The 13,202-nt window shown below is 51.1% G+C and overlaps 1 protein-coding gene across 3 annotated transcripts in view; it reads left to right on the plus strand.

Moving 5' to 3' along the window:
- Positions 1 to 13,202, plus strand: part of Rasa3 (RAS p21 protein activator 3) — a 98,940-nt gene that overhangs the window by 71,284 nt on the left and 14,454 nt on the right. For all 3 annotated transcript variants that reach the window (XM_041673948.1, XM_041673949.1, XM_041673950.1), the window contains 8 exons: positions 1,873 to 1,949; positions 4,262 to 4,342; positions 4,707 to 4,779; positions 7,988 to 8,064; positions 9,613 to 9,717; positions 10,973 to 11,129; positions 11,677 to 11,825; positions 12,942 to 13,056. In XM_041673948.1, coding sequence (XP_041529882.1) covers positions 1,873 to 1,949; positions 4,262 to 4,342; positions 4,707 to 4,779; positions 7,988 to 8,064; positions 9,613 to 9,717; positions 10,973 to 11,129; positions 11,677 to 11,825; positions 12,942 to 13,056 — 834 coding nt within the window. The remainder of the gene's footprint in view (positions 1 to 1,872; positions 1,950 to 4,261; positions 4,343 to 4,706; positions 4,780 to 7,987; positions 8,065 to 9,612; positions 9,718 to 10,972; positions 11,130 to 11,676; positions 11,826 to 12,941; positions 13,057 to 13,202) is intronic.

Consider the following 13,202-nt stretch of genomic DNA (forward strand, 5'->3'; position numbering starts at 1 on the left):
TGGTGGGATCATTCACCTCACCCCCACACTTCTGCCTTTCAGAGGCTAAAGATGGACTGAGGTCCAGCCCATCTGAACATCTCACGGCTGGTCCTGAAAACGGCCTGCTTCTGGTGAGGCTGACTTCAAGTGCCTGGGACGGCCGGTGTTCCAGCCTGAGCCCGCAGCCGCTCAAGCTTCGAGTGGCAGCTTCAGGCAGGCTCCACTGGTCATGGAAAAGGGAGCCTCAAAAAGCCCTCGATATTGTCGTTCTTACCATTTGGGTATTTTCCTTTCCACCAAGCATTGGGGATGTGCGGGGAGCTGGTGCCCTCCTCCCTGTCTTGGTTAGGGGTCCTGTTGCTATGACAAAACGCCATGGCCTTTGCCATTTGGGGAGAAACAGGTTTATTCCACCTCCCAGCTTGCAGTTCATCACTCTGGGCAGGAACCTGGAGGCAGGAGCTGATGCAGAGGCCATGGAGGAGTGTTGCTTACTGGATTGCTCTTCATGGCTGGCCTAGCCTTGTTTTCTTGTACAGCCAAGGACCACTTGCCCAGGCGTGGCATAACCCACAATGGGCTGGGCCCTCCCACGTCAATCACTGATTAAGTAAATGGCCCACAGGCTTGCCTACAGGCCAATCTCACGGAGGCCTCTTCTCAACTGTGGTTCTCTCTTCTAAGATTTGTATATCTTTGTGTCAAAAAAAAAAACCCAACCAAGTAGAATACTTTTTGTCAGCATTTTGGGGTGGCAAAGGTTTCTCTAGACTTCTGGTGAAACCTCAGTTCAAGTCAAATCAGGATTTGTGACTTCAAAACAAAAGAGAATTTCAGAACTTGCTGGTATGAGACTGAGCTGGGATTTAATGATGATATTTGAATATAGGCTTAAGCCGGAAGGTTAGGAGACGGGCACTCAGAAGGAGGACACACTTGAGAACACGGGCGTGATCGTGACACACTTGAGAACACGGGCGTGATCATTACACACTTGAGAGCACGGGCGTGATCGTGACACACTTGAGAGCACGGGCGTGATCGTGACACACTTGAGAGCACGGGGCGTGATCTGCACAAAGAGCCCCAGAAAGTGAAACGCCCAAGTGTAGGTACAGGTTCCTCAAGGAGAGTCACAGCCCATTGAGTTTTTACAAGAGGATGTAGGATTTGGGTGAGGTTTGGGGGGACCTAAATGAGGTCACTGAGTAGTTCCTGGAGGGGCTCCTGGCGGAATTACACTTGCTAAGGTAAAAGTCTCGCTTACAGTGATAAAGGAAGGAAGCATATCTTCGTTGTAAACAAAGTTAGCAATCTTGGACTCTCACAGGCAAGGCATTGTTTGATGCCTTGGTCCAAAGGTTTCAATGACAAGGAGCCTTGAGACTGCCCGGGTTAGCCTGCGCTTCTGTAATTACAGATGTCTTGGCTTAACGTTTGTGTACACCCAACCCATGGAAGGTCCCACATCCCACGTGGATCCCACTGGGGAACAGGTCTTTTTCTCCTGATGCCATTCCCTCCTTGTTCTCATAGCGTGACTGTGTATAATAAACAACAGAACATTTATGTTGCCAGCTACCTGTTGCCCTTTTAGAAGCATCGCTCTGGCCTCCCCGTGGAGATTGTGACCCTCATGGGAGAGCCTTACTCAAGACATGTCCTGCATATATGCACTCACAGCCCTTCTGGGGTCACTGCTCAAATGTCCTTTTCTTTTTTAACACCCTTGAACCCACTCGGAGCTATTGTAAGACCAGTGGGTGACACCCGCTCTCTTAGTGTCTGAGCCTAGGTTCGGTACCTAGCAGTACAAGTGCAAACCACTTAGAGGGCCGTAGGTTTTCTACAAGCTTTGTCTACTTGTAACACTGTCCTTGTGCCTTGCAGGGCAAGGTCCACCTGGAGCTGAGACTGAGCGAGGTCATTACAGACTCTGGTGTTGTCTGCCACAAACTCGCTGCACGGTAAGTCACCCAGAGAGAGAAGTACATCTTTCGTTTCCCCCAGGGGTTGCCTTTTTCACCCTTGACGGAGCTAATGCCCACCCCCAGTGTGGAACGCGGCTCTTGAAGATAGACCGACATACACAGTGCTGTTCTTCACCTAAGAAGAGGGACACTACCTTCCAGGGCTCGAAATGGAAACAAGCCAGCATGCAGGGAAGTAGCGCAACACCACAGCAGTGAGGTCACATGGGTGCATATGGATGCATGAGGGCACTCCTGGCTCAAGTTAGTTCCGAGCATTCTGCCCCTTTATTATAGTAATCTGTAGGAAGTCGTGGCTCCAGGAGAGTGTAGTTACACACATTTCATTTTGCGTTCCTGTTTCATCCCTGGGAATGCACCCCCGTTGAGACCTGCCCTTCAGACTATGCCCCTAAATATGCTGTGTAGCTTCTTCACTTCCCCTCTTTAAATCTTACGCAGAGTAGCCCCATACACCTCTCCTGTCCTGCTGGCTTTCAGGTCTTGGCCACTTTCACTCTACACAGGACCCAAGCTGTGTCTTGGAGAATGTCATCATCTGTTTTCTATTACTGTAACAAAACCCTTGAGGCCAGGTACCTGACACAGAGCCGAGATCTATTTGATCATAGTTCTGTTAAGGCCTTGTGCTATGTCCTAATGAGATGGAGCACCCCACAGTGAAACTGAAAAATCCGCTATTGTGTGAGCTTTCATCTCACCACCCTGAGTGTGATTGCTGTGCTCCAGGGGCTGGGAGGAAGCCTCAGATAAGAGAAAGGTCTATTTGTGATGAGGATACAGAAGCGTGACCCTGAGAAGGGAATTCGAAGAACAGGGGACTAGTCCTGTAGTGACTCTAGACATACCCAACCACCTTCAGCTGCCCAGTCAAGATGGAAAGGGATGGAGGATAGCACCCTCTGTTGTCCACCCAGGTCTCAGTGCAGCAAGGGGGCCTCAAGCCAACCTTCCAGTGTCTACCGTGGCTGGGAATTAGTATAGATAGTACCTACCGCCTGAGACATCTCCATAAGCTTCAGTTCCCTGATGAGCTCCCTGGTATGTGGAGCTACACCTCAGCATCTCCACACCGAGGTAGCATGGGCCCATTTTGAGGGTTCTGTTGAAGAGCAAATCCCGTAAATATTAAACACGGAATGCTACAGTGCTTGTACTTTAAACGCTAGATTTGGGAACTTAGTATGTTTCAAATTTTCTGTTCACAAACTTCAGGAATGGCTTACCTGTGGTATGGGGGCATGGTGAACATTGTATTGTCTATACATCCACTGCTTCAGAAGCAATGCTCAGGGGACAGCTCTGGGCCCCCTGAGAAGGGATGCATCTTAAGACCCATGTCTCTGACTCTGCTTCCAACCAGCTGATGGCAGAACACAGGCTGAGGGGAGCTATGGCATGGGGTATTAAATCCCGGAAGGAACCGAAGTCATGTGTAGAGGGCCATCAAAAGCCTCCTGGGTTTACGTGTCTGAGAACCACTCGTATCCCTTTAGCCCAGGGAAGAGCCTTGTGATTGCCCAGAACACGTAGTGCAGACAGAAAGAGGACTACCGCTTTGTAAATTATGAACCATCTCGAGGAAAGGCTAGCCTCCCGCAAAACACATAGAACAAAACCAACCAAAACAGAAGAGCCATGACCACAGCTTAGAGCTTGAGTTCAGCAACTTCGTTCTCTAATAACCAGCTGCAAAAATTCTGGATACTTGGCCTAAACTTCACAGAGCCTAGTATCCACTCAAAGAGTTCGTGTGGATGGAGAGTGGAACCAAACACCAATAGTCAGAAAGACTAAGAGTGGCCCAGACGTGGCGCTCGCTGGCCAGTGTAGGAAAGTAGTAACGCTGGGTCAGAACATGTGGACAACCACGAGCCATGGCTGTAAATCCCTTAGCTGTAGATAGGCATGCGGGAAGCAGTGGAAGCCCTGGCCAACAGCTTACACTATAGGAAGGCAAGAGCGATGTAGAGGCCCACAGAGGGGTTGTAACTGCAGGCCACTGAGCAGCAGAAGGTCGTGTTGACCCTGGGGTGATACCATGGTCCTCAGTTATCACCCAGGTGCAGCGGGGGGGCTATGACCGTGATGGTCACAGGGCTCAGTACCCTAGAAGACATAATCTTGTGAAGGCCACAGACGCTCTACAATTCCACAATGCTTTGCAATTGCTAATCCACATTCTTGCCAGAACCTGCCAGGCCATAGAACTTCTGGCTGAGGAAGTATTGGCTTGGTCTCCTGTGACCTCCAAGTCCTTTCCCTGATCACGGTCTTCTTTGTCTCAGCATCTTTGAGTGCCAAGGCCTCCCCATTGTGAACGGGCAGTGCGACCCTTACGCCACAGTGACATTGTCCGGACCCTTCAGGCAAGTTGTCTTTCTGACATCTCTCCTGCCTGGGTTTCAGTTCTGGGTTGGGGGCACGGGGGATGGCCAGGTCTAGCTCTGGAGATAAGAGGTTGCCCCAGCTTTTTCAGAGGGGTGGGCACGGTGCACTTAGAAGCAGAATGTGTTGTGTAGATTTATTGTGGTGAGGTCTGTTTCTCGGAAAGCCTTTGCAAGCTTCATAGTTGGTATTTTGGGCTCAGTAAAGGTCCCTGTTTTACATACCATCTGGAGGTGGAGGCAGACAAAGCTTGGGAGATAAACAAAGGTAATAAACAACTGTGCATTTGACAGTTCGGTTCCAGACCCATCTGGAGCCCACCAACTCTTCCTTTCTCCACCCCAGGTCTGAAGCAAAGAAGACGAAAGTGAAGAAGAAAACGAACAACCCCCACTTTGATGAGGTGTTTTATTTTGAGGTTGGTGCTTCGGTGGGAAGAACTTTGAGTCTTGGCACCGAGACTGTGAGCAAGTCTCAATCCGAGCCACCTGACTCTGTCTCAGGAGCTGTCTAGACCCAGCCCAGAGATCCTCAGATCTGCATGGCATTTGAATCCCTGGTCGTTTTCCTCCTTCTCAGGAGAGAAAAGCCACGTGTCTCTTCCTGAACCAGCTGGCTCACGCTGGAAGGGGCAGATTGATGCTGTCACCGGCCCCCCAGGACTCGGGTTGTTTGTTTGGCTTTGGGGCTTTTGTTTCCCTGGCTGTTCACCACAGCTTCCCCAAGCAGGGTGAGGTTCCTTTCTCCGGAAATGTGAGGGTTTGAGCAAAAAGGGGAAATGATTCAGCCCAGAGCACCCTGGGGCATCTTAGAACTAGAGCAGGTTAGTCAAGAAGGGTGAGGCTGGAGCCTGCCTGAGGCAGCGGGTTGCCTCTCAGCCTTGGTACCTTCTGTTTATTCTTTAGCACCAGGTTCTGGGAGTCAGGAGGTAGGGGACAGGCAAGGCCCCAGTTCCCATCTTCAGAGCCTGCCATATGGCGCAAGAGAAAGGCAAAAATGTAGGTGTCACGAAACCCCATGTTATGATGGGCTGTAGACCAACGTGGTGGCCCAACATCTGGAACTCCTGCACTCAAGAGTCAGAAGCAGAAAGATCCTAAGTTAAAGGACAGCCCAATCTACAGTAGATCAACTTCCATAACAATGAGTGTTAAATGGTTAGGCCTTAATTAAGAAAAAATATAACTAGGATTTGGGGAGATGGTTTAGTAAAGTGTTTGCCATGCATGCATGAAGACCTGAGTTCAAATCCCCAGACCCCACCTAAAAATCCAGGTATGCCAGTGCACATACCTAATAATAATTCTGGTTCTTAGGGTGAGGAGACAGGTGGATCCCTAGAACTCATTGGCCGGCCGGTCTGGTCAAATCTGTGAGCGTTGGTTCAGTGAAAAGGACCCTGACTCAAAAAATAAAGGTGGGGAAAGCTTTTGACCTACACATGTGTCAAGTGCACACATTATGAAAGAGACACACAAACAGTCAATAAATTAAAACATAGAAACCGTTCCGCTTTGGTGGCACAGAGACCTGCTGTAGGGCCGAGGAGAGCAGGGCTTCTCAAGTGTGGAATCTTGAAAATTCTGAGCAGGGCTTCCATTCTGAGGCTGCTACTATCAGGGCTGGAGTGCTGGAAATCTTCAAGGACAAGAGTGCTTGGAATCGCGTTAGTAAGAACAACAGGCAGTCTTCAGGACCAGCCCTAGGCAAGGTTGAGGCAGGGGAACAAGAGGCCTGGAGGCAGGTCTGCGACCTGAAGGGTGCAGGGTGGGGGAGTGGTGGGGAGTAGCAGTGTTCTGTGCAGTCAGGACATCCTTGCCATATAGGCAGGTGAAGATGTCACAGAGCAGGGCATGACACTGGGGCCTCAGCAGGCTCTACTGGGAGGCAAAAACTTGTGGTCATAAAATGTGAGCGTTTAGTAGGAACTGAAAATCAAAGCCACTAGGTTGGTACACTATGGAACGAGTGTGGACGGACTCTCCTGACCCCCAATCTATTCTGGTGACACACTTATTCCTACCCTGTTTCTGCTGGGTGAGACCCTGCATCTCTAGGCTGTGCGTGTCTAATTTACTCACTAAAGACTTGAGCTCCAGCCCATTGGATTAACTCAGTGTCCTGGAGAAGCTTGAGAACCATGTTGTGGGGTGCTTGCCAGACTTCCAGAGGCAGGTGGGGCCCCTGCCCCTCCCAGTCCCAGACTTGAGATGCTGCTGTCACTCTGTCAGTCGTATGACTCAGCAGCCACACCCAGTTAATAAAACTTACCCGTGTTCTTTATCACTGTTTGACTTAAGTTGGGGACAGACTTGGGGGTGGGGCTCAGGAAGAAAGTAAACAATCTGGCTGACTGTAACCTCTCCAAGGTTTGTGTTTTAGTAGAAGGCAGCTTCCAGGTTGCTGTCTTCCTAGATTTATCTTAGATCCTCCTTGCTGGGGAGAGGGTGATGGGACACCTGGAGCTTGCCTGGGCCATGCTTCCCTGAGATTCACTGTGGGCTGTACCACCATCTCGAATGGGACAACAAGGAGGCAGTAGGGACAGGGTGGCATCTGGACAGGATGGTTCGGGAAGATGTCTTTCTGATGATGTGCTTCTGGGAGAATCAGTTGACAAGATGTGGTGTTCAGGATGGAGGCAGGTGGTGTTGGTGCTCACCATTGCCTCACTCTCCAGTAAATTAGAGCACATGGCATAAGGAACATGAGTGACAAGTTCTAGAATAGGACTTAAGGCAAAAAGTCTCCCTCTGATCCTTCTGAAGGACCCCGAGGGAGGCAGCATTGCTCATACACTATGGTGGTCAAGGAAGAGCCAACTCCTTGGCCATTGCTCTGAGCCTGAATTCTAGTTCCTGTGCCTGCTTATTGTTTTTCGATAGGGTCTCAAGTATCTCAGGCTGGCTTTGAACTCACTGTGTAGCTGAGCAGACTTTGAATTTCTGATCCTCCTGCCTCCTCCTCTTAAGTGCCACGTCGATATGGCGCTGGGGATTGAGCCCATTGCTCTGTGCACGGTGGACAAACACGCCACCAAGGTGCATCATTAACCATCCTCCACCTGTTAGGTTACGGGAGCCCAGCCGTTCTAAACCATCAGAGGAAAACTGTCAGGCCATTCCTTCAGTTTCCTGACTTCTCCCAGGGTGTAGACTCTGCAGAACCTCGTGCTAAGGCTGTGTGATAGGCTGAACCACCAAAAGAGTTGTGACCTGTCACTATTGTGGGACCTACTGTGTGTGTCAGGTGGGGAGGGGGGGATCCTCCATACCTTCTTATGGGTCAAAAGGAAACCAGTAGAGCTCAGGTTATGCCCTGTGGGTCTGGCTTCCTGCCTCATGACATTGGGACCAGAAGCCTTGGGGCCTGTAAGGTCATGAATTCGATGGGTAGTTTAGAGATGGAACAGGCTGCCTCTGTGTAATGTCCTGTTGTGTCTTGAGAAATCAGCCCCTGCCATGTCTCGATGTGATCCCAGGGCAAGTTCCTAGTCTAGAAACCCTCACCCCCCCACACACACACACCTGTTCTCACGGGCAAGTTACATGGTCCTCCCTTGGGTTGTGGAATGCCAAGGTACCTGGCATATGTATCTGACATTATTTATCCCCTTCTAACTCCAGGTGACCAGACCCTGCAGCTACAGCAAAAAGTCCCACTTTGACTTTGAGGAGGAAGATGTAGACAAACTTGAAATCCGGTGAGTTGCTTACAGAGGTTGATAGCAAAGGTTAGGAGATACTTCACTGAGACAGGTTCCACCCCCCAAACTATTGAGGTAGCCCTGGCACAGCAAAGCCCCAGCTGTTTGGGGGTCTCATTGCTTGCTACCCTCAAAGGTCTAGGATCAGTTTTGGAAACCACAGGGTCTTCTTCTCATTGATACTGCTCAGTGGGAAAGCCTGCAGGCATCTGACAGATCTCTTCCTCCAGGATATTTTCTAAGCAGTCTCATGGGTCCCTGAGGCTTTGGCAACCCCTGTGGAGCCATCTCCTCTGATGTTACTGATTCTTTTTGTGCGGCTCCTGTATGGGTCTTCCTGCTCTGTTGCTATAGAAACCAAATCTTCTGTAAGGGTTAGTAGGCACCGCATCCTCCCCCTGTGGATTCCAAAATCCACCTAAGTTCTTTGGGGAGCATGCTGGCCATCAAGTGATCAAGCTGGCCAGCAGGAGCCTTCAACCCTGGGCTGGGAGACACCGGTAGCCCTCCTGGTTCCCACATACATATGTTCTCAGTGACGCGTCTTCCCACTCGGTCACATGGGTATGCTCTATAGGACTGGCAGAGATGACCGAAAGATCAGCCCAGTCTTCTAAGATGTCTCTTCCATAGCACTGCCCTTATAGACAAGGCATGGTAGATCTGTATGAAACTTGCAGCTCTCTGGCCCCGAACCCTGCCAAGTAGTGATGACAGGTGCCATGGACCCAACCCACTGTTATCCTGGTGCTGCTTTTCCATCCCTAATGTGAGGGGAAAATGAGTATTCTCTTGAGGAAGGGGCATCTCTGAATGGCTCATCTGCCCCAGAAGCACTGGACACTGCTTGGCCAAAGACTGTGCTGTGACCGTGGCTCCTTGGGACCCAACTGCAGGCCCTCCGGTACATACACAGTATCCCTTGATCAGGGTTCACACCACACGAGGTCTAGCGTTTGATGGAGACAGAGGCAGGGCTCTTAAGTTTCAGGAGCAAGGCTCTCAGGTGTCCAGTGCCCCTTCCAGGTTTAGCCATGGTGGGGCCTCTGACCTGGCTTGTTATTTTGTCCTGTGGACAGCTGCTCAGTCTTATGACACTTCTATTGTTCGATATGCTGGTCTTGAAGATCAAAGCATGGTACATCCGGGGAAGAGCCAAGATCCTTGGGGCCTTAGCACATCTCCAACATCTGCTTAGGGCCCTTGGATTACTCTTAGGTGAAGGGACCCTTAGGCCAAGAATGGAGCAGCTATTTGGCTTAGCCATGAGTAGTGACAGCCAATAGTTCCCTCCATCAGACTGAACTGGGAGTCCCCCCCCCCTGGCTCCCAGACACAGGTACTGCTTGTCCATTGCACTGAGAATCAAAATCTCCTCTCCACCATGCAGCCTGGTCTACCTGCTCTTGGTACAAGTATTTACCCACTCTGAGAACTGAAGGCCTATATTGCTTGCCCCTCTGGGAAGCAGGCTCCTTCCATCCCTTGCCCACTAGGTAGGGCTGCTCCGTGAGACCTGAATGGCACTTGGCTCATCTTTTTCAGAGTTGACCTCTGGAATGCCAGCAACCTGAAGTTTGGAGACGAGTTTCTTGGGGAGCTGAGGATCCCCCTCAGAGTGCTGCGACATTCTAGCTCTTACGAAGCCTGGTAGGTGTGCATCTCAAGGTACAGCGCTGGGGATACAGCATGGCTTCCAACTGCGGAGCCACTGTGCTAAGCCGACCTTTTCCTACCACTCACTACCTGCTCACTTCGCCAGCTCGCTGCCTGGGCTTCTGGTCTTACAGTAGGTAGCACAGAGCAGGTGGAGGGAGGGGACCAGTGGGCAGCGGTGCTGGGAACCTAATAACAAAGAAGGGTCCAGTTAAAAGCAAGTTTTCTCGCTAAGAGCAGCTTTGGGCATCTGGGAGAACGTGTCGGCACAGTCTAGTGGCTGGCTGGGCCCTGGCTGGCCTTCCTGCTCTTCTTGGCTTTAGTGCTGTGGCTAAACCAGACACTGTGGCTTTAGCAGGGCTGTATCTTCATTTTATTCTGTGTTGGTTCCTTAAAGACACGAAGAGCATGGAGCCCAGTGTCCTGCTATTGGTGTCCTTTTGTCCAGTGTCCCACTGTCCAGTGTCCTGTTGTCCAGTGTCCTGCTGTCCACTGTCCCACTGTCCAGTGTCCTGTTGTAGTGTTCTGCTGTCCAGTGTCCTACTGTCCACTTTCCCGCTGTCCACTGTCCCACTGTCCAGTGTCCTGTTGTCAGTGTTCTACTGTCCAGTGTCCCATGCCAGGTGTTACTCTGAGGGTGCTAAAGTAGATTCCTGGCGACAGGAAATTGACTTCTAGTTCAATAAAGGGGTGCCCATGTAGGTCCCCCTGCTAGCTCCATGGCCAGGTTCTGGGATACAGGGCTCCACCTTGGCAGATGACAAGGCTGGGTGGAGAAGAATGGTCAGTGTGGGCCAACAGAAAGAGAAAGGTTCTCAGAAAACACGTTTGTGACCACTGGTCATAAGCACAACCCAACTCACTCTTGTAAAAAACCACACACTTGTGTTAAAATGGTCCCCATTTTGTCTGATCACTGCCGTGGTGTGGGGCCTATCCTCAGACAGACAGGCAAAGGCTCCTGGCCTCCCATCTGTCTTCTCCCAGCAGCTCATCTCTCGCTTCTCGCCCATTCCTCATTCCTCCTGCTTCAGCTTCCCCTTTGCCTGTAAGTCTGTGGCTCCCTATAGGAAGCGTCCAGGTGGCCATGCTCTGAGATAGCCAGGGGAGCAGCCGTGGAGCCTGTCTTTCCACCCGAGACCCACCTGTGACAGCACAGACTATCTACAGTGGCAGGACGCTGGGCTGCCTTGGAAATGCTCTGGGAAGACCCTGCCTTTACCTGCCGGTCCATGTCCTTCCTTCCTAGGTTCTTCCTCCAGCCCCGAGACAACGGCAGTAAGAGCCTGAAGCCCGATGACTTGGGGTCGCTGAGGTTAAATGTAGTTTACACAGAAGATCACGTCTTCTCCTCTGAGTACTACAGCCCCCTGCGTGACCTGTTACTGAAGTCTGCGGATGTGGAGGTGTGTGTCAGCCGCTCTTACTGGTGAAGGCCCAAGTCCAGCTCCACAGACCAGCCCTGGGTACCCACCTGTCAGGCACAGCCAGTTCAAAGCATTACCAGTGGGCCTTTGCCACCCTGTTTCCAGTACCTGGGGACACCTGTACCCTTTCTCTGTACAAGTGACATCTCACTCTCTGCAGTTACAGCTTCAGGAGTCTGGTCCACTCAGACTGCCCTCTTTTCCAACCCCAGTGCTACTGGATTTAGGGCTTGGTGGGAGGGCGCTTAGGCCACACTCGGAGAATATAGTCAGCACGGTCCCACGAGAGGTTTTCTCACGGGTTTTCATCAGGTGTGGGATTCTCTGCAAAGTGGGATATTTAGCAGATGAGAAGGAAGTCACCGAGTGGGTGGGTGGCTCTCTGCAGTGGCCTCCCTGTGCTATCACGCATGTGACCGTAGGGTGACGGTCTGGAGTCACCAGGTACTGACCCATGGGTGGGGCACGACCTGCAGAGGGTGGGTGCTGTTCACGTGCTCACTGCTCCCACCTCCCCTCTGCGCAGCCTGTCTCGGCCTCAGCAGCGCACATCCTGGGTGAGGTGTGCAGAGATAAGCAAGAGGCAGCCATCCCACTGGTACGGCTCCTGCTGCACTACGGCAGGGTGGTGCCCTTCATCAGTGCCATTGCCAGTGCAGAGGTGAAGAGGACCCAGTAAGTGCCCCCATGCCTGGTCCCTGCATGCTCAGCCCGCTTCCCACCTCCTGCTATTTTCCCTGTACCCCATACAAAGATCCACCCCCGTTTTTTGTACGTTCTACTTGACCTTGCTGCTCCCCCCCACCTACCAATATCCTTGATGGGAAGCTGGGCCCCTGGGTACCCAGTGGGTAGCCATCAAAAGTAGCCATCCTAACCCATATCTGTGCACAGTGTTGGTGGGGAATGAGGGTGCCAGGGTCTTCAGGAGTCTGCCCCTCCCCCTTTCACAGATTTCCTTATTCCTTATCTCTGGGGAGATCGGGGGGAGGTACACTGGGCCCCAGGGCTTGAAGGACTATCTCTGTCCACTCTGATGAGCCCAGGTCTCCTTGGAGGGTCCCATTATTGAGTCATAAGGTGGGGTCTGCTCCCCACTGAAACTGCAAGCGTCGTCTCAAGATGCTCTTGATGAAAAATGAACCAGAGGAAGGTGGCATGGTGATTGGAAGCCAGTTGATACCTGGCTTTGTGCATAAAAAGCCCAAGATTTGCCAAAAGCACCCCCATAGAGGAGTAGAGGCAGGATTCATCCAGCCCTTCACATCAATAGTTAAGAACTTGTTTGTTGACAGAGGTTTCTGTCCTGCCCACAGCAATTCAGTCCCAAACAAATACACAGAAGCTTACATTAATTATAAATTGGTTGGCTTATTAGCTCAGGCTTTCTTATTAACTAACTCTTACATGTTACGTTAACCCATAATTCCTGTCTGTGTTAGCCAGATGGTTTAGTACCTTTATCAATGAGGTATTCTCATCTTGCTTCCTCTGAGTCTGGGTGACCACTGCAGACTGACTTCTTTCCTCTTCCCAAAATTCTCCTAGTCTGGTCACACCGCCTACACTTCTTGCCTGGATACTTGTCAATCAGCATTTTATTAAACCAGTACAAGTGGAAAATCTCTACAGGGTACAAAACCATTGTCTCACAGCACTTGTTGAGATAGGGGTATTGAGTTCCTCATGAGATATCTGGAAACAGGCCTGCCAGCATTCATGTCCCCACCTGGTGACCAGGCTCCCTTAGTACCTAAACAAGGCAGACATCATCCCAATGCTGTTTTCCAGGGACCCCAATACCATCTTCCGAGGAAACTCACTAACATCTAAGTGCATAGATGAGACGATGAAGCTGGCGGGCATGCACTACCTCCATGTGACCCTGAAGCCCACCATTGAGGAGGTGAGATGGCCCTGGCCACTTCGGCTTGGTTATCAGGGCTCCTTTGAGAGACAGGACTGCCCAGCCACCCACAGGGACCTCATTTTAGTAGTTTTTATAAGGGACATTTTGTATATATTCCAGAATCCTCTTTGCTTTCAGATGGA

Source organism: Microtus oregoni, unplaced genomic scaffold (genome assembly GCF_018167655.1).
Source record: "Microtus oregoni isolate MIOR12 unplaced genomic scaffold, Mior012 000024F_ref0000369, whole genome shotgun sequence".
Taxonomy (NCBI): domain Eukaryota; kingdom Metazoa; phylum Chordata; class Mammalia; order Rodentia; family Cricetidae; genus Microtus; species Microtus oregoni.